This window comes from Phascolarctos cinereus, unplaced genomic scaffold (genome assembly GCF_003287225.1).
Source record: "Phascolarctos cinereus isolate Bilbo 61053 unplaced genomic scaffold, phaCin_HiC Scaffold_4;HRSCAF=312, whole genome shotgun sequence".
In the NCBI taxonomy this organism is placed as follows: domain Eukaryota; kingdom Metazoa; phylum Chordata; class Mammalia; order Diprotodontia; family Phascolarctidae; genus Phascolarctos; species Phascolarctos cinereus.
In genome coordinates this window covers 590,702,520-590,727,170 of record NW_027555847.1, presented here as the reverse complement: position 1 = coordinate 590,727,170, position 24,651 = coordinate 590,702,520, and the positions used below count along the sequence as shown (strand labels likewise).

The following is a 24,651-nucleotide window of genomic DNA, read 5'->3' as shown; positions in this document are numbered from 1 at the left end:
TCTTGAATGAGAAGACTCTGTGCCCTCCATCCTCCAGGGATAGGCATGAGCTATCCACAGAAGAGGGGTAAGGCTTGTTCTTCCTGGGACCAATGGGTAGATGTTGGAAAGTGGCAAATTCAGGTTCAGTCTTGGAGAACAGATCATAGAACCCTAACTTTAGAGCCACAAGAGCTCTCAGAGTTGGTCAGTCTGACCCCTTCATTCTACCAATGAAAAAAAAACTTGCTAGTGATGAACACTATCCAGAAGCAAAATGGCCACCTTTAGAAGAAGAGAGACTTAATTCCTTCACCATTTGCTGATTCTGTTGTAGAGTATCACTTGGAAGATGACTCTGAAAGTCTATAATTTTGGATAGTGAGTAGTAAAGGAGATCTTTACTAGAGGTTTTTACTTCTAACCATTGGAAATAGTAGCATTAAATTAGATCTTAAGTTCTGTTTGGAGCATATGGGGAAGAGGGAGGAGAAATAGATAGAGATACAGAGAAGGAAGAGATACAGAAAAAGAGAGAGAGAAGGGAGAGAGAGACAGGAGAAAGAGAGAGACAGAGTAAGGGAAGAGATGGAGAAGAAAAAGACAGAAGAAAGGCACAGGAGGAAGAGAGAGACAGAAGAGGAAGAGAGGCACAAGAGGAAGAGAGAGACAGAGAAGGGAGGAGAGATAGAGAAGGAAGAGAGAAACAGAAAAGGAAGAGAAAGAAGGACAGAAGGAAGAAAGAGTCAGAGGAAGAAGAGAGAGAGATAGAGGAGTGACAGAGAAAGAAGAGAGAAACAACAGGAAGAAAGAGACATAAGGGAGACACAGAGAAGAGGAAGAGACAGAGAGAGGGGAGAGAGACAGAGAAGAGAAGAGAGACAAAGAAGGGAAGAAAGACAGAGGAAGGGGAGGAGAGAAGAGAGAGAAGGAAGAGAGAGACAGAGAATCAAGAGAGAACCTTAGTGTTTTAATTTATACCTGATCCAAGCTGGCCGAGAGGATTTCTAAATTCCCTTCCAACTCTAACAATCTATGAACTATGAGGTTCTTAATTTAACAAGAAAGTTTGCCACAAGTCAGCTTGTCCATAGCCAATCTCATTTTCAAGTTTGACAGTTAACACCTCCTCCAATTAAAACCTGCCTTTGTTGACATCTCTCACTCCCCATGTTTATTTTACTTTGTTAGAGACCTATTTCTAAGGGAGCCTGTTGTAGGGAAGGTTTATAAGAGGACAGCTCTGCTTATCTCAATGTTTAAAATGGAGTTGAAACGTGGGCAAAATAAAAGAAAACTGGACAGGTTCCCAGCTTCTTTTGAATCAGAGCTTTGCAAAGTTCATTATTCTGCTCAAATGGAATTCCCAGCACACCTGATGTATCCATATTCAAATGAATGGTTGTTTAGTCATTTTCAGCCCTGTCTGACTTTTCATGACCCCATTTGGGGTTTTCTTGGCACAGATACTGGAATAGTTTGCCATTGCTTTCTCCAGCTCATTTTACAAATGAGGAACTGAGGCAAACAGGGTAAAATGACTTGCCCAGGGACACACAGTTAGTAAGAGTATGAGACCAGATTTGAACTCAGAAAGATGAGTCTTCCTGACTCCAGACCTGGCACTCTATCCACTATATCACCTAGCTGCCCATTCAAATGGAAACACAAAAACAAATTCCAAAATTAAGTACAATTTTTAAAAATTACCTACCATTTTAGGTTGTCCATATCTCTGCTTCTCTCTTGTAGGAAAAATCACTGGATTTGTTGGGCATGTATTAGTATAGGTAGTATCCAAATAATAACAAAAGTTACAGTAATTCAGTAGTTAGGAATTTGGAGCACATTTTCCTATAAAAATAGTGTCCTAGATGGTATTTGAGTCCCTGACCAATCCACAAAGCCCCACTGAACCCACAATATAGCTGAAATGTAGTACCTATGGTACTATGGAACATAACCCCATTTGGAATACTGATTTTATGGGGAAACTCATTCCAAGTTTTGGCTTGGGACACCAGGAATATGTCTTCCCCTATTCTTTTTTATACTTGGTCATATGATCAGAAATGAGATGGCCGAGTGTGGCATGAAAGTAGGAAAAGGAATAGGTTCTGTGCATTACTAGCATCAGCAGGGTAAGTAGAGGTAGGGATCTTAGGCTTCCCCAGCGTCATAAGGCAAAGAACAGGATTCCAGGGTATTCCTATTAGGGGCAGGAAGAGAAAGAAAGTTCTAGAAGTCTCAGAGGTGAGTCCCTAGCTAAACATAGCAGTTATAACTAGGAATTTTTGCACGTGGGGAAAGAGAAGGAGGAGAAGGGAGTAGGGGGAATCGATGGGAAACTTGCAGCTGTTTAGCGTGAAAGGAAGTATGCCCTACACACCAAAGTTTCTACATTGTTGAAGGACTATGTCCTTTGGGAGTGGGAAGGTAGGGGTCCCAGATGGAAGGGATGCCCACCAGAAAGAGGAGAATTGTCCCAGGATGGGACTAAATTTAACCAATCTAGGGAAAGCTCAGATCACCCTACCCTAGTTATAGCTAATTTTATCTATAAGGAAATTTCATAAATTGGGCCTTTCTAAGTTGGAAACTGCCTGTACTTCTTTTGGCAAATGATTTTGGTAGAATAAATGTCATAAGGTTTGCCATTAACGATCATTTTCTTTTTTAGGTAGTTCTGTTATGTCTGTTACATTTCTGAAAGAAAATGTAAGATCCTCAGACTTACTTGGTGAGTATTTATTTAGCGCCCATAGTATGCGTATCACTTAATCCAAGGTTATTGAGACTGTGAAGTAAAAAGAAAATTTGTAAGGAAGCAGCTTTAGAAATTGAGAACAAATGACAAAAATTGGCATTATCTCATTTAGGGATGAAAAATGAGTAGTGGTGTGAAGTTATTTAATCTTGGAGCTGTCAAGGGGCATTTCACATTTAATGGTGAATCTGTCATTTTTGACCACTGCCCGTGCTTCTGGCTGTGGAAAAATACTCTTTTACAATATTACTTTTATGAATGTTATGAAAGTTTTATGAGCATAATAAAATTCAATGAAAACAGCTGTGTAACCTAATAGACCACTCCACATAAAAGCATGTATTTGTGTTAGATTGCCACACAAAAATGAGAACCACAAAGCAATTAGACACACCAACTAACTACCTAATTTGTAATACTTTAGGCCTTTCAAAAGAGTAACAGAGAGAGTGCATCTTCAAGGTTTTATTTGGAAAGATGGCAGCTCATGGAATGTTTAACGGTAGCTTTTCTGGCTTCTTGAGAGACCTCTGCTGTGCATCAAAGCCATCTTTCTCCCAGTGGATTGTTGATGTTCTTAATATAAGGGTCTTTGCCCTTGTTAGAGGTAAAGCAGGGCAAGAGGGCAAATTTTCTTCCTTTTGAGAATTATCTCTGCTTCTTTTCTGAAGCAGGAGGACAAAATATGATTATCTGTTCAGTTTAAATAAAGCAGGGCTCCTAAGAATGAGCGTGTGATCCGAGGGCCAGAGTCAGAAAACCTGCTGGTCCACATCTCACCTCTGATTCTTAATCCCTATGGGACACTGAGTCACCTTATCTCCCTGGGCCTCAGTTTCCTCATCTGTAAAATGAGAGGGTTGTATTGGGTAGCCTTTGAGCAGTTCTATGTCTATGTTCCATTCTCTAGAGAACTCAATTCTTTAAAAATTGAGTTTTACAGTCAATGGGCTTCAGAGTTCATTTTTGTTCAGTCATTTTTCAGTCCTGTCTGACACTGTGACTCCATTTGGGATTTTCTTGGCAAAGATACTGAAGTGGTTTTCCATTTCCTTCTCCGGCTCATTTTACAGGTGAGGAAACTGAGGAAAACAGGGTTAAGTGTTAAGTGAAGCCCAGGATCACACAGCTACTAAGTATCTGAAACCAGATTTGAACTCAAGAAAATGAGTCTTCCTAACTCCAGGCTCAGTGCTCTATCCACTGTACCACCTACCTGCCCCAGAGTTAGTTTACTTTCCTTAATAACTGTTTTCTTAAGTGTGGTATTTTGGAAAGTATTTTCCCCTTTCCCCCCAAATTATTTTTATTTATGTATTTTATATATATTTATATACATGCATGTCTCCCCTTATAGAATATAAGCCACTTGAGGTTACAAATGTTGGAAATTTTTTTTTGTCTTTTGTCCCCCTTAGTTTGATTCTCCTCATAGGGCTGTTTTTAAAAATAGTCTGGCTAAATTCTACATTGGTATCTATGGTGTTTTTCTAAATAGGTAGGATCATAGAATTTATAGATTAAATGGACCTTAAAGTTCATCTAGTCCAATTTCCGTCATTTGACTAATGAAGAAACTGAGACCTTCAGGGGAAGTAATTTGTCCAGGGCCACAATATAGTAAATAAGTAGATAGACATGGATCTTAGCCTAGGTACTCTGCCTACAAGTACAGTTTACGTTCCACTGTGTCATTTCTGCCTCTTATAAATGTGTGGACTCTTTTTTTCTGAATAAGCTCAATTTTTCTTTATCCTTTCATGTATTATGGTCCATAAACCTGTGTGATACAATTGTGCTATGTCATAGCAACATTGGGAATGGCCTCTGCATTCAATTGTTTTTTTTATATTTAAAGTTCAAGTCTTCCACTCGGTTTTTTTTTCCAATTTGGCAGATGTTACCAAGGCAACTCAAAAATGGATTGATTGATGAATAGGTTTTTCCCAGTATCTTTCTTCTTATGGAATTAACAGCTGGTTTCTATTATATCTAAATAAATTTACAGTACAAACAAATAGATTGAGGGAGGAGGGGTGTGGTGACTATCCAGAATGCAGTAATTCCCAAGTCAGTAAGGGATGAGAGGTTCAGAGAGAGAAAGAGAGAGAGAGAGAACTAATTGGATAGATGGAGAGAGATGGCTATAGATGGACAGATAGATGGATAGAAATAGATAGATAGAGATGGATGGATGGATGGATAGATAGATAGATAGATAGATAGATAGATAGATAGATAGATAGATAGATGGATGGATGGATGGATAGATAGAGAGATTCTATACTCAAGTAGTGGTAGCTAATAAAACTAGGATATCATTTACAATGTTCTATCCTTGTTCTGGGGAAATTGCAATGACCAGAAAACTGAACTCTTATCTTCTAGAAATTACTGACTTTAGTTACTAAAATTGGAAAACACTAGATTTGCAGGTACTAGCTATAGCTGCAAAAATAAAGCCTTCAACAAAGGCTAGAATGACACTTAGGCAATATAAAATGCTTGCCTAGATTATGCATTTTTTAGTAGAAAGAAATGAACTCGAGCTAAATTTGCCATTAGCAGGGACTTAGGGAAGGATAACCAAAGCTCATGTCAAAATAACTTTATAAAATCCATCAGGAGTCACAAAATAAAAAGAAGAACTCACATTTATCCAGGGCTTTAAAGTTTGCAGAGTATTTTCCATATATTATCTCACTGCATGCTCACAACAACCCTGTAAGGTAAACACTACAGGTATGATTATTCCCATTTTACAGATCAGGAAACCAAAGATCCAAGAAGCTGAAAGTGATTGGCCAGTTTATGGTCCCCACGCTAGTGTACTGAGTTGCCTTGGCAATATCTGCCAAAAAAAAAAATTCAGCCAATCAACAAGTATTTATTCAGGGTCTACCATATGTCTGGCAAAAGAGACTGCCAGAGCTGACCTTAGAGCCGAGAACTGGGTTCAAGTTCTACCTTTGACCCATATTGGTTGTGTGATTCAGGGCAAGTCCTTTAACCTCTCCATGGATTAGGCAACTCTTTTAAGTCTATAAGTTGCAGAGTAGGTGCTGACCTGTGTTGGTAGAAGGTATCCACTCGTCTGATCATTCCTTTCACCAGTGAAATGAGAGGTCCCTATACCTGTCTTCTGATGGTTAGAGTATAATGTCTCTGAAGGTTGCCTTCCTGTCCTATTTGGTCTACCATTGGAGATTTCAGGACTTTTTCTTTTCCCTAATAACACCAAATAGGATTAGACAGTAACTTCCAGAGACAGGATACAACTTCTGGAGCTGACAGAGAGTAGGGACTGCTAGTCTGTCTCATCTACCAGGCACTGTGCTACGTGCAGAAATAATCCCTGCTCACAAGAAGCTTACATTCTAATGGGGGAGACAATTCCATATAAATATGTACAGAATAAATCTAAAGAGAGTACAAAGGAGTTAAATACAAAATAGTTCAGGGGGTACTCTTTGGCCACAGAGGAAAGATTAGGAAAGGCTTCATTTAGAAGGTGGTGTTTAGGCTGCCTCCTGAAGGAAAAGAGGGATTTTCTGAGTCCAAGGTGAGAAGGGAGTGCATTCCAGGCATGAGAGTCAGAGGGAAGGCATGGAGATGGAGAGTCTTCTGTGAGCAATAGAGAGAAGTCTGGATCACTTCATATGAGAAGAAGAGTAATATACAATGAAGCTGGAAAGATAAATTGGGGACAGGTTTTGAAGGGCTTTAAAGACTAAACAGGAGAGTTTGTGTTTGATTTTAAATGGAATAGGGAGCCTCTGGAAGCTATTGAGTAGGGGCTGACATAATCAGATCTGTGCTTAAGGAAAATCATTTTGGCTGCAGGGTATAGGATTGGCAAGAGTGGGGAGACTAGGTGAAGGGAAATTTGAGCTTTAATCAAATAAAACAATTGAATGTAGAGGCCAGTTCCTAAGCTGCTATTCCACAGCATAATCAGAAGCAGGATTTGAACCCAAATCTTTCCAATTCCATGTCCAGCACTTGAACCACTACACACACACACACACACACACACACACACACACACACACACACACACACACACACACACACACACCCCTCAGGTGCTATGACAATCGGGTATCCATTCTGCATTAACTAGAAAATTGAGAAGAATGATCTGTCACTATAGTGCTAGGTCTGACTGACAGAGAAGAGGCACAGGTCACATTGTATCTTCCCTATCCAGACTTTGAGACAGTATATATGGTATACAGAGTGTAACTTCTACAAGGGCATGAAAGTTGGCATCAATCAACAAACATTTATTGAGCACCCCCCTCCATGTGCCAGACACTGTGCTAAGTGCTGAGGGCACAAAAGAGGCAACCTCAGGGCAGCCCAAGGAGCCCAGGAGCTTTCAGATATAGCTGCCATGGCTCTTCCCAAATGATGGCTCCATAGTACAAAAGTCAGGGCAGGAGTGAGAATGTATTATAATGTTCCTCTTTGCAAACCAGGGAACCCCATCATAAACAAAGAGAACAAGAAAAAAATGATTTATTGGGGGAAACGGTATAAGCATCTAGATAGCACCTTCTATCTCATTGATCCTTGTAGCAACCCTGTGTTATTATCCCCCTTTTACAGTAGAGGAAACTGAGGCAGATGGTGGTTAAGTGACTTGCCCAGAGTCACACAGCTAGTAAGTACTCGAGGCAGTACTTGAATTCAATTCTTTCTGACTCCAGGTCTGACTCCACTGCCCCACGTAGCTGCCCCAATCTATTCTTGGAGATTTCACAAAAAGAGATTTTCACAGCCTTTTCTTTGCCCTCATAAAACCAACCAGAACTAAAAGGTAACTTTCAGTGACACAATATTCCAGCCTCCAGAATGATAGCTATGGCTATAAATTCATTTTTATTAATAACCACTCTTTTGCTGGATCTGTGATTTCCTCAATGTAGGGAGCTCCTGTTGAGAGGCTTCCTTTGCCAATGTTTATTGGAACCCTCTGTGCAACTTCCAGTCTTAGGACACTGAGAGGTTAAGGAATTTACCTAAGGTCCAACATCCAGGAGGTTTGAGGCAGGATCTGAAGCTAGATTTTTCTGACTGATCCAGATCTTTCTGACTACAAGGCCAGCTCTCTATCATCATTCTGCTTCCCCACTAACATTTATGTTCCACCTTAAAATTTGTAAAATATTTTACATGTATTTGAGCCTCATCCCAACCTGGGAGGTAGGTAGTCCAGGTATTAACATACCCATTTTGCATATGAGGAAAATGAGTATCAAATAGGTTAAGTTGATCACCCAAAGCTAGGCAAGATTTGAACCTAGGTCTTCCTGATTATGTGGGGCAGATAGGTGGCACAGTGGATACAAATCTGGGCCTGGAGTCAAGAAGACTTGTCTTCCTGAGTTCAAATCTGGTCTCAGATACTTACTAGCTATATGACCCTGGGCAAGTCATTTAACCCTGTTTGCCTCAGTTTCCTCACCTGTGAAATGAACTGGAAAAGGAAATGGCAAATTACTCCAGTATCCCTGCCAAGAAAGCCCAAAAGAGTCACAAAGAGTCTGAAACAACTGAACAACTTCCTGATTATATTTCCACCACTCTTATACTCTATGCCATACCATTTATCTGAGTAATTATTTAGGCTCTCCATCTATTTCCCAATAAGCCAAAGGAAAATTAGATGCTCAAGCAAGCATTTATTAAATCGCACAATTGAGTGCCAGGCACTGACCTTGGTGCTGAAGATACAAAACCAAAATGATATAGTCTCTGCCCTCAAGGAGATTACATTCTATCAGAGGAGACAAGATGAACACATAGAAGTAGATGCAAGATACATTCAAATGAAAGCAGAACAATGAGGGAAAGGAATACTAACAGCTGGGAGATACAGAAAGGCTTCATGAAGAAAGTGCTGTAGCGGAAAAAGAACTGGGAGACAGGTGCTACTATTATCTCCGTTTTTCAGTTGAGGAAACTGAGGCAGAAAGAGGTGAAGCGACTTGCCCAGAATCACATAGCTGGTAAGTATCTGAGGCTAGATTTTAACTCAGGTCTTCCTGACTTCAGGTCCATTCTAGGTTTAGATGGAGTCAGAGGACCAGAATTCAAATCCTACCACTAATGCCTATTTGCATGCATGAACTCGGGCAAGACACTTAACTTGTCCATCTGTAAAAGTACTAGAGTTAAGAGGCCTAAATTCAGATCCTGGGTTAGACTCTAACTAGCTCTGTGACTCTGGGCAAGTCAGTTCACAGCTTAGAGTCTCAGTTTTCTCATTTGTAAAATTGGAATAATAAAACATGTTTGACCTATATTAAATAATGATGATTTTTTTGTACTTGCAGTTTACAGGTCTTTGTAAAGATCGTTCTTCTTCTCCCCTTAGGATCCAACCCATAGGAATCGATAGCAGATGAATCATATTTATTTATTTTATGATATCTAATTAAAAGCCACATATTTAGCCTTATTCATAGGATCATACATCTAAGATTGGAAGGAACCTCAGAGGTGCCATCCTTTTATATGTAGGCCAGGTATGTGTCTTGGCCAAGGTCACACAGTGGTAGAATTTGAACTCCAATCTTCTGGCTATATTCAGACCCAGTATTCATTCCACTGTACCATGCTCTGCCTCTAGAGTTATAAGAATAGATTTTATCAAGTATTCCATTTAGGTGGCACGGTGAATGGGTCTGGAGTCAAGATCCGAGTTCAAATCTGGACTCTGGTACTTCCTAGCTGTGTATTCCCAAGCAATCATTTAACCTCTGTTTACCTCAGCTTCCTCAAGGAAGGGGGAAGGAAAGAAAGTTAAGAAAGAAGGAGGGAAGAAAGGGAGGGAGGAAGGAAGGAAGGAAAGAAGGAAGGAAGGAAGGAAGGAAGGAAGGAAGGAAGGAAGGAAGGAAGGAAGGAAGGAAGGAAGGAAGGAAGGAAGGAAGGAAAGAAGGAAGGAAGGAAGGAAGGAAAGAAAGAAGATAACAATAGGGGCTAATAATAGCACCTACCTTCCATATTGTAAGAATCAAAGGAGATATTTTTAAAGTTCTTAGCACAGTGCTTGGCACATAGTAGGCACTTAATAAATGCTTGTTTCCTTCCATCTTACTTCTAACCAGCAGTATTATATGTCAATTGAATTCAATTCAACAAATGTTTACTAGACCCCTTCTACAAGAGACTTTCCTCTCCACCCTCAGCCCTATGTCCTTGAGGAAATGTAGTTTTTTTCTTCCTCGAAGCACCTCTTTTTCCCAGAAGCTGAAATGAAAAAATGAATTATATTTGTACATGTGGGTACATGAACAATTAAATTGGCAAAATGTACAAGGGAATAGTGTGGTTTTTCCTTTGTCATGCAAGCAGAGAGGTTTCTTTTCTTTTTCACAATGAAGAAAATGAAAGTTTCTCCACCTTGTTGAAACAAGCTGGATTCACTTACAGCCCAGTGTTGCTTTGCGGCTATTGAGCTTTTTCTTGCAAATCTCAAAAATGACCCCACAGAAGTTGACTAAAAAGTGTATCCAGCTGTTATTAGCTCAGTGGCAGTTTGGAGGCCTTACTTTGATTTTCAATGAATTGATGGTTAAAATGATTTCTCTTTCTTTAAAAAAAAAACAAACAACCTAAAATATCAAAGCTCCCCACCTCCTTCTCTCATGTCAGCCACCAGCACATCATTTTTTCTCCCTTCTCCCCATTTCACCAAAAGTACTAGTTGTGAGATTCTCAGAGATCTTATTTGATTTAAGCCCACATGTTTCCATCAGGGGAATCACAATTACCGTCAGTTCGTTGACACTTTCCAGGGGCTGGTAACGTAATTATACTGAGGTCTTGATAAATAATTGGCTAGATGAGAACCATGAGCTAACTTTGGCTTGAAGGCCAAGAGGAAAATGGGGAGGTGAAGAACATCTTCTGCCTTTGTGGCTGTGCCCAGGGGCCATTTTGATTCGGGGCCAAATGTCAGCAATGCAAATCAAGACCAGCTGCAAATGATTCCTGGTTGAGAGAATTGATGGGACAGTTTGAGTCTGGAGCTGCCCGGAGAATTTGAGACCTTTCTAAGGCTCTGACTCATTTCAGTCCTGAAACTGTCCAACCTAGGCCTCCCTCAAGGGCTTGGATTGTCATCAGTGACCTGAAAGTATCTGTACTCTGAAGGATCCTAGGGAAATTCAGCTGATTCTAGGGCTCCTCCAAGAGTTCGAATTAGAGGATCGAGTTCATTTCAGAGCTCCCTGTATCATCCCAAGACAGGCCATACTGAGCAAGAACATGGATTTATAAACTAGAAGATCATCCAGTCCAACCTCCTCCTTTGAAGAGGTGGAAACAGGTCCAGAAAGCTCAAGAATAGTCACTCAATCAAATAATCAACAAACATTTACTGAGTATATACTATGTACCAGGCAGTTGGGCACGGTACTGGTGCTGGACCCTGTGCTGAATGCTACGGGAACATAAACAAAGACAAAAGGTAGTCCTTCCTCTCAAGGAGCTCAAAGTCTCATGGACGTGGGGTGGGGGGAGTCACCAGGCACAAAACTATGTACAAACTTAATATATATAGGACAAATACATACAAACATATGCACATGTATGTATACACACACAGAGAAACAGAGAGATGGAAAGAAAGAGAGAAACAGAGAGCAAGAGAGACAGAGAAAGAGACAGAGGGAGAGAGAGGAAGAGAGACAGAGAGAGAGAAAAACAGAGAAATTCATCTGGAACAGTGAAGGAAAACCAATTCTGCCCCCTTTAAAGGGAGACCAAAGGATGCCAGGCCAGCATGGGAGGGGTAGTTTGGGGAAACCTATACAGCTGCTACTCAAATATTTTATATTCTACTACTTAAAGGATCTATCATTAAGAGGCAGTGTGATATGGTATAGAATAGTGACTGTTTGAGGGCAGGAACTGCTTGATTTGTGTCTTTTTATGCACAGTACCTGGTACATAATAGGTGTTTCATAAATGCTTGTTAATTGATTGATAATGGAAAAATACTGGAAACAGTCAGCAGAGAGCAGGGTTCCAATTCCTCCTCTTGACTCTTGTTAGTTGAATCACCAAGGGAAAATCACTCTCTCTCTCCCAAGGTCTCATCTTATCTGAAAAAGGAGCAGGATCATAACTATGGTACTTAGCTCCCAGGGTTGTTGTGAGGACCCAGTGAGATAATGTATATAAAGTGCTCTATAAGGGTCAGGTATTATTTGATGCTGATGTGAGTACTCCCTCCACCAATGCAGATTGCCATTCATAGATACTACAGATGTGTTAGACCAGTCAGTCAGTGAGTCAACTAGCATTTGTTAAGCACCTACTATATACCAAGCACTGTTCTAAGTGCTTGGGATACAAAGAAAGGCGAAAAAAAAAACAGTCTGCTTTCAAGAAGCTCATAGTCCAACAGGCAAACATCTATATACAAACAAGATATACACAGGATCACTTGGGGGCAATCTCAGAGGAAAGGAATTAAAATAAGGAAGACTAGGAAAGGCTTCATGAAGAAAATGGTCTTTGAAAGTTGCTGTGGCCTAAAAATTCATCCCTCTGTGGCCAAGGTGGTAGTGAACTTCTCTGAATTCAACTAGACTAGTTCTTAGACGGTGGACATTATGATCTGGCCCCTAGGCCAGATTAGATTATATTTAGAATATTATCTCAAATGAGATTATATTTGTAAAATACTTAGCACAGTGCCCAGCTGGCATATAGTAGGTGTTTAATAAATGCTTGTTCTCCATTCCCACCCCACCCCCACCCCAGCCCATCCTCACCTTTCTAGCTTGGTAGAGCCTGCCTAAGGCTGTGCCTTCCAGGCCTAGCTTTTGAGAACCTTGGGTGTCTTCCATGTCATGAGGAGATATTGGAGTTGGGCCTTTAGTGAAGGACATAGGGTCATAGTTTTACAGCTGGAGGGGACCTTGCAGGTTATGTGGTCTAACCCCTCTATTTCACAGAAAAGGAAACTGAGACCTACAAAGATGAAGTGACTTGCCCAAGGTCATGCAGGTGGTGAGTGGCAGAGCCAGGATTTGAACTCAGTTCCTCTAACTTCAAACCTAGTATTCTTTCCACTGCACCTCACTGACTTGCTGCTAGAGTGAAAATAATGACAGCTTACATTTATATAGCACTTTGCAGTTAAAAAGTATATCTCCTTTAATTGCGAATAAGAATAACTATATATGTATAATGTATGTGTCTATATGTACATATATGTATGACACATATATACACATACACATGCACATATCTCTAACATCTGAAAAGAGTTTTACATATGTTGTCTCACTTGGCCCTTACAATAACCTGGTGGGGTAGGTAGTATTATCCCCATTTTAAAGATGAAGAAAATGAGTCAAAAAAAAAGAGAGAGGTTAAGTGACCTGCCTATGGTCACACTAAGGAAGAATTTGAACTCACGCCTTCCTGATTCCAAGTCTAGTGTTCCATCCACTGTTCCACCTAACATCCTTGATCCCACATTTTACAAACATGGACAAAGGCCAAGACTCGCTGAATAAATGGCTTATCTATAATCATACTGCTGGTAAATAGTGGCCCAGACCTCAAGCTTCAGCTCTTTTGATCTCACATCCGATGTTTTTTGCATTCGTACTGCTCTGTTTGTCACTTAGAAAAGTCCCGTTATTCAGATGCTCTATTTGGAAGAATTAATTGAGCAGTGGCATTTGTACTGATGAATGGACCTCAGTATGCATCTCTTTTATTTTATTTTAAAACTTGTCTTCCTTTTTTTGTTGTTCTTTTTACATAAAGGTGTGACATTGGCATTTTCAGGAACATATTTATTGGTGGCTTTTGCTCCAAACATAACTCAGGATATCACAGCAAGAAAAGTACAGTATTACTTTGTCGGCTGGCAGTTCCTGGCCTATGTGGTAAGAGATCTGTGTTTGCTATTTCTGACTAGATATAATAATAACCACTACAGTACATAGACATTAAAAACTTAGTAGCTCTGTCCATCTCACTTGCCACTCATTTCTGATCAGGCTTGCTTTTCGGTTTCTATCCCCAGTGCTTAGCACAGTGTTTTGTTTTGTTTTTTAATTTATGGAATAAAACAAGCATTTTCATAACAGTACAATAAAAAAAGGTGATTGCACATGAAACTACAAATCTGCTATGCACAACTTGCTATTCCTTTGAAATATACAATAAAATCATGTAAATTTCTTTTTTTTTCTTCTTTACCCCCTCCCACCCTAGAGATGGCTGCCATTAGACACAAATAGGTATATATATGTAAAAATTATTCTATACATACTTCTATTTGTCAGTGTTAAAACATAGCTCATGCTTAATAAATGCTTTTTGATTCATTCATCAAAATGTAGATGAACTTATTTGACTAATGTCAAAAGTGGGTTCACCTTCTAAAGCAGCACAGTGCCCAGCTGGCACACAGTAGGTGTTTAGCAAATATTTGTTCCCCATCCTGCCCCACCTCACCCCCACCCTCTCCTTATTTTTTAAGCTTGGTAGGTCCATTCTAGTCTTCCAAGAGAGAAAGAATATCTTGGAATTGAGGTAGTTCCCCCAACTTTAGGCCCACTGAAGTCTACATCATATGGTCCAAATCAAATTAGAACAAATCCTAATCTTCAGGGGCAGGAATTGACTCCTTGGCATTATTTCCTTCCCTTACCTCCCAGGATGGATACTCTCAAATAGGTAGGCCCAGTGAGAAGCCTATCCAAAGGACAACAAGCAAAGTGACTCCAATGGAGCAGAGCAAGGAGGCAGTTGGTTGATCATGAAGAAACCGGGACATGTACATTGTTAGTGAAGCTGACAGAACTATATAGGAAGACCTGTAAAATTGTTCATACCCTTTGACCTAGTGATTTCAAATAATATCCAGGACCACACACCTGGTTAAGTATCTGAGGGAGTGTTTTGAACTCAGGTCTTCACAGCACCACAGTACCATCTGATAACTGTGATCTTGAGAGCAGGCATATTGACTCTGAAGAACGAGGAGGAGAAGGAGGAGGAGGAGGATGATGATGATGATGATGATGATGATGATGATACGTATATGATCTCATTGGATACTCACAGTAACCTCCTTAGGTAGGCACTATAGCCATTATTATACCCATTTTAGAGATGAGAAAATCGAGGCTGAGAGAGATTATGTAACTTGTTCCATGATCACACAACTAGTAAGTATCAGAGGCAGAATATGAACCCAAATTTGATTCCACGTTCAATGCTCTGTCCACTGTGCCATGGTCCAGAACATATGACACAATTGAGATCCCGGAGCTGAGATGGACCTCAAAGGCCACCCAGTCCAAACTTCTCACTTTACAGGAAGTTATTTCCCTTGCCAAAAGTTACTTAGTAGTAAGTATCAATGGCAGGATTTGAACACAACTCCTTTGATTCCAGACCTTTCCATGGCATCACAAGATCTCCATAAAGTTCGATAAGGTTACAGAACCAGAAATGGAAAAAGATTAAAAACTGAAAGAGACCTCAGAGGCCATCTGCACCACCCTTTTCATTTTACAGACAGGGAAACTGAGTCTCAGAAATGTTAAGTATCTTTCCCAAGGTCGCACTTGTAGTAAGCACCAGAAACAGGATCTGAACCCAGAGTCAGGAAGGCCTGAGTTTAAAAACATCCTCAGACACTTCCTAGCTGTGAGCAAGCCACTTAAGCTGTTTGCCTCAGTTTCCTTAACTGTAAAATGGGTATAATAATGGAACCTACCTGGCAAAGTTGTTGTAAGGATCAAATAAGATTTTATTTGCAAAGCACTTAGCACAGTGGCTGGCACATACTAAGTGCTGTATAAAGGCTTATTCTCTCCTTTTCCCCTGCCAATTCAGAGCCCACTGTACTACAGGACCTTCATGGCACCAGACAGAATTATAGAACCAGAGAGAGAGAGAGAGAGCTCACCTATTCACAGTGGTCTTTAGGGTTCTATTTCTGCTTATCCCTATACATGGTCTACTTTAACTCCATCCATGTTCTTCTGTCCCCAAGGAATTAGTTCTGTCTGTCTGTGCCCTGAGAGAATGAATATCCCCTGTTTGGGGCCTTATTTCACATTGTCTGTCAATTGACAGTGAAGGCCAAGGCCCCAACCTTGGAAGGGTTACTCTGAAGCTTTCCTTCTCCTTCATATAGAGCAGCAGTTCTCAAACTCTTCAATATCAGGACCTGTTACAAATCTTAAAATTATTGAGCTTTTGAAATCCATGTGGGCTGTATCTAGTGATATTTACCACATTAAAATAAAAAAAAGCCTAATTTTATCATGAAAATAGCCTTGGTCTAGCAGGCTCTCAGAAGGGGTCTTAGAGGTGTTCAGGGATCTCCAGACCACACTTTGAGTACCAAGAATAATCAGGAGGTGAGTCCTTGACACCTTAAGAGAAAATTATTCATTTGAGCATTGAAACCACAAAAGAAACCTGTTCCTCAACCCCCCCCCCAAAATATTTAAGACTAGTGTCTGGCATTTCATCCCAGTGACCTATTGATTTAATGAACTTGTAAGGCCTTCTGAGAGGCAATGTGATAGAGTATATAGAAGAACAGCCTTGGAGCCAGAGACGCCTAAGTTCTACCTCTGACAGTATTATTAGTTATGTGACCATGGGCAAGTCACTTAACCTTGAAATGTCCCCAAAAACTTTCTAATACTATGATAGAGACAAAGATTTTGTCTGGGCCTTAGGATCCCAAAACAAGATTTTGCATTTCCTATCACGCTAAAACATGTTTCCATGTTCCTGTTACCTTATTGGCATGAAGTTGAGTTGTGTGTGTATGTTTTTAAGTTAAGTTTGTGTGTTTAAAAAACAAAGAGTGCCTTGCTTAGGTTTACTAGAAGAATGCTTATATTTATTCATTCCTTAATAAATATTTATAAATGCCATTTGCTAAGGATCCTGAAAGGGCAACTAGGTGGCACAGTGGATAGAGTGCCAGCCCTGGAGTGAGGAGGACCTGAGTTCAAATTCAGCCTCAAACATATATTAACTGTGTGACCCTGGACAAGTCATTTGACCTTAGTTGCCTCAGTTTCCTCACCTGTGAAATGAGCTGGAGAAGGAAATGGCAAACCACACCAGCATCTTTGTCAAGAAAGCCCCAAACAGGGTCACGACTGAAAATGACTAAACAAAAACAACCATAGAAGAAGAATCCAGTATAAATGGAAAGTAATCTCAGAGGAAAGGTAGGATTTGAGCTGAGTCTTGAAGTCAGAGAAACTTAAGAGGCAGAGGTGAAGGAAGCTAAGGCAGAAGTGAGGAGGAAGGGCATTCCAGGTATAAGGAGACCTTTGCAGAAAACAGAATGTCAAGTTTGGGGAATAGAGAATAGGCCAATTTATCTGAAAAGCAGAATGTATGAAAGGGACCTATGCACAACAAGCCTGGAAAGATAGATTACAGCCAGACCAGGAAGGGCTTTCCTTACCAAGCCTGTCATCTGAAAAGAACTGGATTCTGACCATTATTCAGAGTCAACTCTATTACAAGGTCCATCTGTGCCAATAAGGCATGGCAAATGCCTATGAAGACAATGAGAGCAAATGGAATTGAGTTCAATTCAGTTCTACAAGGCTTTATTGAATGGAAGGACATACTGTGCCATAATATCAAAAGTAATTAGATCTCAGACACAGGTAAGAGGGAATGAGCTAGAGCTGAGACGTGATAGATCACTTTAGAAAAGGTGATTGATGGTAGATTACTATCAATCTATGATAGTCACTGGAATAACTGACATTTCTACGGTACTTTATGGTTTACGAAAGAGTTTTAGATTGCAGTTAATCTTCACAACAGCACTGTGAAGGCAGCTGTATATTTACCCCCATTTTACAGACAAGAAACAGAGGCCCTGAGAGACAAGTGTCACCCAGGTAGTACCTAAAGCAGGATTTGAACCCGAGGGTTCCTTCTCAGGTCCAGCACCCTCTCCACTTTACCCTACTGGCTCTCTGACACTGGGCATAAACTTATCTCAGTGATCTTCATTTGGTGCTTTAATGCCTGTTCTAAAATGAAATTCCCAACTTCAGAACATATAAATTATAGATTAAGCTCCTGGACCGAAATTTAGATTCAGCCTTCACATGAATCTATTAATGATGTGAATAATTAATATTTAATCCCTGGTCATGGCAGAAGCCTCACTTTTTTCCATGCAGTCTGAATGCAAAGAGCATAATTACTGTCACTGAGATTGTTCATTGAAGTGAGCAGGCAGTATGTGTGTTCTTTGAACCACATGCATGGAAAGTGCTGAGTTAAATACAGTATAGCAGCTTTCTTACCTCTGGAGCCTTTTCCAGCAATAAAGCAGAAGAAAAGACTTAGAAGTCTGGGGTTACTTCTAAGTTTAAATTTTAAAGTGATATTTTAAATATGTCCTTTAGTGTGGCTGCTCTCGTTTGGGGATCATCTGGACTTTTAATGGCCTGATGATTTTGAAGCAGAGAGGTTCTTAACCTTTGTTGTATCATGCATCCCCTTGGCAGTCTGATGAAGCCTACAGACCTCTTTTCAGAATGTTTTTAAATCTATAAAAATAAGAGTCAGTTAGGTAGCACAGTGGGTAAAGCCCTGGGTGTGGAGTCAAGAAGACCTGAGTTCAAATTCAGCCTCTGACACAATGTGACTCTGGGAAACTCACTTGCCCTCAGTTTCCTCATGTGTAAAATGGGACTAATAATAGTGTTGAGGTTTAGAGGTGCTGAGACCCTTAAATAGCTGCATGCGTGTACTGCTCAAATATATTCGACCTGGGGCAGCTAGGTGGCACAGTGGATAGAGCACCGGCCCTGAAGTCAGGAGGACCTGAGTTCAAATTTGGCCTCAGACCAAACACTTGACACTAGCTATGTGACCCTGGACAAGTCACTTAGCCCCAATTGCCTTAAAAAAAAATTAATTCCATCCAAGCCTTCTTTCAGCCAAAGACATGAGCTTTATTAAAACACTGATAGAGAGTGGGCATGATTCTAACAATCCACCATATTGGCCAAACTCTTAAGGAATCTAAGCATTGGCTAGACTCTTAAGGAATCTGTGCACTTTAATGGAGGCAAGATGGGTCTTATATTCAGAAAGTGGACAAGTAGTCTGGGGTGACTGGAGGAGAGGTCTAGGGAAGATCTTGATGGGAGGGGCCAGTAGGCCTGAGTGATTGGGAGGTAGAATGGGGTCTAGATAGGATCAAGGATGGGAAGTACTGAGAATTGGGAGATTAGGCACAGGCAACAATAAAAGGGCAGTTGAGAGGATTATAGCCTCAGGTGAATTCCAGAGACTTGACCATGTGGGAAAGTCCAGGGCTTTTCCTTTTTGGGGTCCAGAGCCCAAAGACATGGTCTTTTCCTTTTAGGGGTTCAGATCCCATCCCCATCAATAGCATCTATTTCCCAGGGTTATTGTGAGGGTCAAACGAGATAATAATTGTAAAGCGCTTAGTACGATGCTGGGCACATAGTAGGTGCTATATAAATGTTGGCTATTATCACTAGCCATGTGAACTTGGGCAAATCTCTTAGCCTCAGTTTTCTCATCTGTAAAATGAGGGTTATAAAAGCACTACCTCCCAGGGTTTTTGTGAGGATCAAATGAGATAATTGTAAAGTACTTAGTACAGTGCATAGCACACAGTAGGTACTATATAAATATTGGTTATTATTATTATTATTATTATTATTATTACTAGTTGTGTGCCCCTGGGCAACTCTCTTAGCCTCGATTTCCTCATCAGTGAAATAGAGATATGACACCTTCCTCTCAGGGCTGTTGTGAGATAATATATATATATATATATAAAGTGCTTGGAAAAAGTTAAAGTGCCATACAAATGCTAGCTATTACTATTATTATTATAAAATAAATAAGATTACAAAGGAAACCAATTATGTTGAAATACATTTATCAAAATACATTTTTTTAAAAGTTCGTGGGTCCTTAGTTAAGAACCTGTTTTTAGAGGTAACCCAGAGAATTTAAATGCGTGGGCTACGTACCATACACAAGTATGTAAAGGGCCATTTGTCATTTTAGGGAAACTCCCTCCACCAAAGAAATCTCCACAACCATTTATATTTTTTGGTCTTAGAAAATTGCCTGCAGCTCAGAGAGGCTATGATTTGTTCATGGTCACACAGGTATAAATAGTAGAGACAGAATTTGAATTTGGATCTTCCTGATATCAACTGGCTCTATCACCATATCTACTATACCAAACTGTTGTTGTTTAATTGTTCTCATTTGTGCCTGACTCTTCATGACCCCTTTTGGGGTTTTCTTGGCAAAGATACTGGAGTAGTTTGCCATTTCCTTCTCCAGTTCATTTTATAGATGAGGAAACTGAGGCAAACAGGGTTAAGTGATTTGCCCAGGGTCACACAGTTAGTAAGGCCTGAGTTGAACTCAGGTCTTCCTTACTCCAAGCTTTCACTCTATCCACTGCACCATCTAGCTGCCCACTATACTAAACTACTGTCTACCTATTTATGCTATATTATATTGTTATACTATACTATATACTCCATGTTATGCTATATGTAGTATGCTATATACTATATGTGTGAGATATATAGATAGATAGATAGATAGATAGATAGATAGATAGATAGATAGATAGATGAAAATGATTTTGTAATTACATCTGATTTTTCCATCACTAGGATTTAAGTTGAGTTAGAATTGAGTATCAACATGTTTTTGCTCCAACTTTTTAGGGATCTTGGTAACAGTTACTGCTGACATAGGAGAAAGAAAATGTCTTTTTTTCTTATTCAGTAAAATCTCAAGTCTTCTTTCATGTTCTGTTACAAGCCTGTTGAAGGTTAGATTAAATTTACCTCAGATTTTTCAAAATCAGTAGAAATCATCCTGGACCAGCTCTACTGACAGGTGAAGCATTGTGTCCGGGGTCACATGGCTAGTATGGGTAGGACACAGTACCTGAGCCCGGGTCTGTTTGCCACCAAAGCCTGCTCTCTCTTCAGTAGGCACACTGCTACTCATCAGAACCACTCAAGTGAAATCTCTGTTACTGCAGTGCAGCCAGGAAACCCACAAGAAGCCCTTCTCCAGCATCTTGTAGTGAATGACACAGAGAGACACTCTAGGTTCTTGGAAGGCAGGAGTGCAAATTCTGCTGGGAAAAGCTTCCAGTACAGCCAAAAACAGACTACTCAACTGACTGCCTCTATGGACTGGCCAGCAAAGTTGGAGAAGCTCACCTCTATGTTGGCTAAGGGATGAGCTCTTTTCAAAATGAGACAATATTTCCAAGTGCTTTGTAAACTTTAAAGCACTCTTAAGTATTATTATTAAAAAATTTTTTTTTCCAGTGGTGCTAACTCACTTATAAAAGTGTTTCTCAGAGCACCTATTAAAGTTCCACTCTCCAATATATAAATAATGGCTAGGGGCTAAGGACATACTAAATTGTCAGAGAAGAACTTGGAACTGGGAGCTGTAATGAGCTCCATTTATTAAGTCTGTAAGATACTGAAATGGTTTATCAAGAAAGGATTAAGGAACATCTTCTCTGGACATCTTAAAGACTAGAGGGAGAATGCTTCTCTCTCAAGTAGTTTAGGCTACCTGGGCACCCCTCAATATCTCATAGGATCATAGATTTAGAGCCGGAAGGGACCTCAGACACCGGCAAGCACAACCCCTCTCATTTAACAGCTGACAGAAACTTCTGTTTTAACACAAAGAGATTAAATATTGCAGGGTTGCATAGCTAGTAAGTATCTGAGGCAGAATTTGAATGCAGGTCTTCCTGACTACAAGTCTAGCACTCTATGCCTCTACAACACCTAGATGCCTATGATTCTGCTTATTTAGGGAGGGGGAGGGGGAAAAGGTGGAGTAGAAAAGAAATGGAATGCTACAAATAGAAGCATGGTAGCAAAAACTTCATTCTTTCACTAAACATTTATTAAGGACCATTTAATAAATTGGGGCAGCTAGGCGGCACAGTAGATAGAACATTGGGCCCTGGAGTCAGGAAAACCTGAGTTCAATTCCAGCTTCAGATACTTACTAGCTGTGTGACCCTGGGCAAGTCATTTAACCTTATTTGCCTCAAATTCCTCATCTGTAAAATGAGTTAGAGAAAGAAATGGCAAACCACTCCAGTATCTTTGCCAAGAAAACCCCAAACGAGGTCACAAAGAGTAGGACATTACTGAAACAACTAAACAACAACAATTTAACAAATTAAACATTTATTGATGTACTTATAGCATCAGTCTTAGGTGCTGGTAGAGATATAGAGATTTATCTTACGTGTGAGTAGTAGAATGGAGGGTAATTAAGGGAATCCCTGACTTGTTGAAAGGGGGCAGAGTGTATGTCCAGCGCTATGGGAGGTGCCAGGCCAGCAAATCAGAACTTTCCCTGATTATCTCCCACTAAATGAGGATTCTGACCTCAGGGACCTTACAGTTGAGTAAAGGATATGATACATACATAGACAACTATGATAAAAAATTAAATTGGTGAGTGTAAGCAAACCTGAGCAGGCAAAGGCCATTAGTGACTGGTTGCATTAGAAAAGGCTCTTCAGCTGGGCTTTAAAGGATGGATAGGATTTCAACTGACAAAAATGGGAGAGGAAGTCATTCCAAGGAGTCATCTTAGCAGAGGTACATAAGAAAAGGAAAGCATCGTATTTGTGTAGGCAATAGCAAATAGTCCTGTTGACCCTTGGCATGGAGTAGTAATTTGACAAAGCTAGGAAGGTGAATATGTAAATATGCTTGACTTATAGGCTAAGACTTTGAACTCTATTCAGTGTCTAAGTAATAGGGAGCCATTGAAGATTCTTTAGCAGAGAATAGTTCTATGCATAAAGGAGTCAAATTGGCCAATGGGGAAGGAGAGAAAAATTTCTTAGGAGGCTATTTCAATTGTTCTAGCTATTTATATAGTAAAGGCCTCAAAATAGAAAGGGAAGAATATGAGACTTATCACAGAGGTAGAAATTATTGGATCTGATAACTGGTGCAGTGCATACAACGCTGGTTTTTGAGGCAGAGGACCTGGGAGGCTCTGATATTTCCTGTCTCTGTGACATTGGGAAAGTCACTTAACCCTCTGGGGCTCAGTTACCCCAACTGTAAAATGAAGAGCTGGACTAAAAGACTTGTAAGGTCCCTTCCAACTCTAAATCTGCATTCAGACTCTTAAATAAAAGTGATGGGGGAGAGGGAAGAGTCATAGATAATTCCAGGGTTTTGAACTCAGAACATTGAGTCAATAGTAATGCCCTTGTTAGGAATGGGAAACTCAGGGGAAGGAGCCAATGAGTCCAGCTTGGGACATGTAAAGTAAATGGCTATTTTTGTTGTTTTTCAATTGACTACTGGCATCTGAATCTAACAAACTGCTAGTTTTAAAGTTCACTAAAAATTGCTTTTCTTTTTTCTTTCTGCAAAAGAATGTTATGGGTCCCTGCTTTATTATCAGACTGAATCCATATTCAGTCAACAAATAATAAGCACCTACTAAGCACGAGGCACTGTGCCAGATGCTAAGTATGTAAGGCCAAAATAAGGGAAACAGAGAAAGAGGGCAGACAGGAGAGGAGAGGAGAGGAGAGGAGAGGAGAGGAGAGAGAGGAGAGGGAGGAGAGGAGAGGAGAGAGAGGAAGGAGAGGAGAGGAGAGGAGAGGAGAGGAGAGAAGAAGAGGAGGAGAGGAGAAGGAAGAAGAAGAAGAAGAAGAAGAAGAAGAAGAAGAAGAAGAAGAAGAAGAAGAAGAAGAAGAAGAAGAAAAAAGAAGAAGAAGAAGAAAAAGAAGAAGAAGGAAGAAAGAGGAGAAGAAGGAGAAGAAGGAAGAAGGAGGAGAAGAAGGAGAAGGAGGAGGAGGAGAAGAAGAAGAAGAAGAAGAAGAGAAGAAGAGAAGAAGAAGAAGAAGAAGAAGAAGAAGAAGAAGAAGAAGAAGAAGAAGAAGAAGAGGAAGAAGAAGAAGAAGAAGGAGGAGGAGGAGGAAGGGGAGGAGGGAGAGGAGGAGGAGGAGGAAGAAAAAAGGAGGGGGAGGAAGAGGAAAAGAGAAAGAGGAGGAGAGGAGAGACACAGAGAGAGAGAGGAGAGAAGAGAAGAGAGGAAAAGGAGACATAGAAACGAGAGAGAGAGTTCAGTAGGCAGTAGGAGCAGAGGGAGAATGTTCCAAGGAATAATGTGAGCAAAGACAAAGGGGAAGGGGAAAGTACAATGTTTGTACAAGAAGTGGTGACTAGTCCAACTTGGATGCAACATAGAATATGTGAACGGTGGTAGAAAGACTAGAAGTCTCACTTTAGAGTAGGAACTGCTAATTGGTGGACTATGGTCCAGACTTGGACCTTAGGAAGAAACTATGCATTCTCTTTTCTTTCTATTCTCTATTCATTCTCTATTCTGGCCATTAGACTGGGAAGCTACATCAAAACATAGCATCATCAAAGACTTTGGGAGGAAAGAGCATCTATGAATGTAGGCTTACCGAAGAGCAGGGTCTGCAATATCCAACCTTACCTCCCTAGCACTTTGCTCAATTCCTTAGAATAGACACTTAGTAAATGTTGGTTGTGGTTGATATAATTACTGGTTTTCCTTTTAAATTTCCAAGATGGAGCACAGAAATCCATCACGTAATATTTTAAAAAAAAATTCTGTCCTTAGAAACTACAAAATCCAGTGCCTCTTTGATATTGACATTTTTAAAGAAAAAAAAATCTTATCCTTAGCAGTGGGGATTGTGGGGGAGACCCATTGGCATTATTAGTCATGCTTAGAGTCAGCTGCTTCCAGAAGCCTTTTTGCCGAGAGCTATATGACCTCATGTCTTATAAGGCAGTGTCTAACCAAGT

At 40.2% G+C, this 24,651-nt stretch overlaps 1 protein-coding gene across 1 annotated transcript in view; it reads left to right on the top strand.

Moving 5' to 3' along the window:
- The window catches only part of NIPAL2 (NIPA like domain containing 2), a 135,713-nt gene that overhangs the window by 86,608 nt on the left and 24,454 nt on the right, over positions 1–24,651 (top strand). The window contains exons 4-5 of the mRNA XM_020969064.1: positions 2,660–2,719; positions 13,544–13,665. Of these exons, the coding sequence (XP_020824723.1) occupies positions 2,660–2,719; positions 13,544–13,665 (182 nt within the window). The remainder of the gene's footprint in view (positions 1–2,659; positions 2,720–13,543; positions 13,666–24,651) is intronic.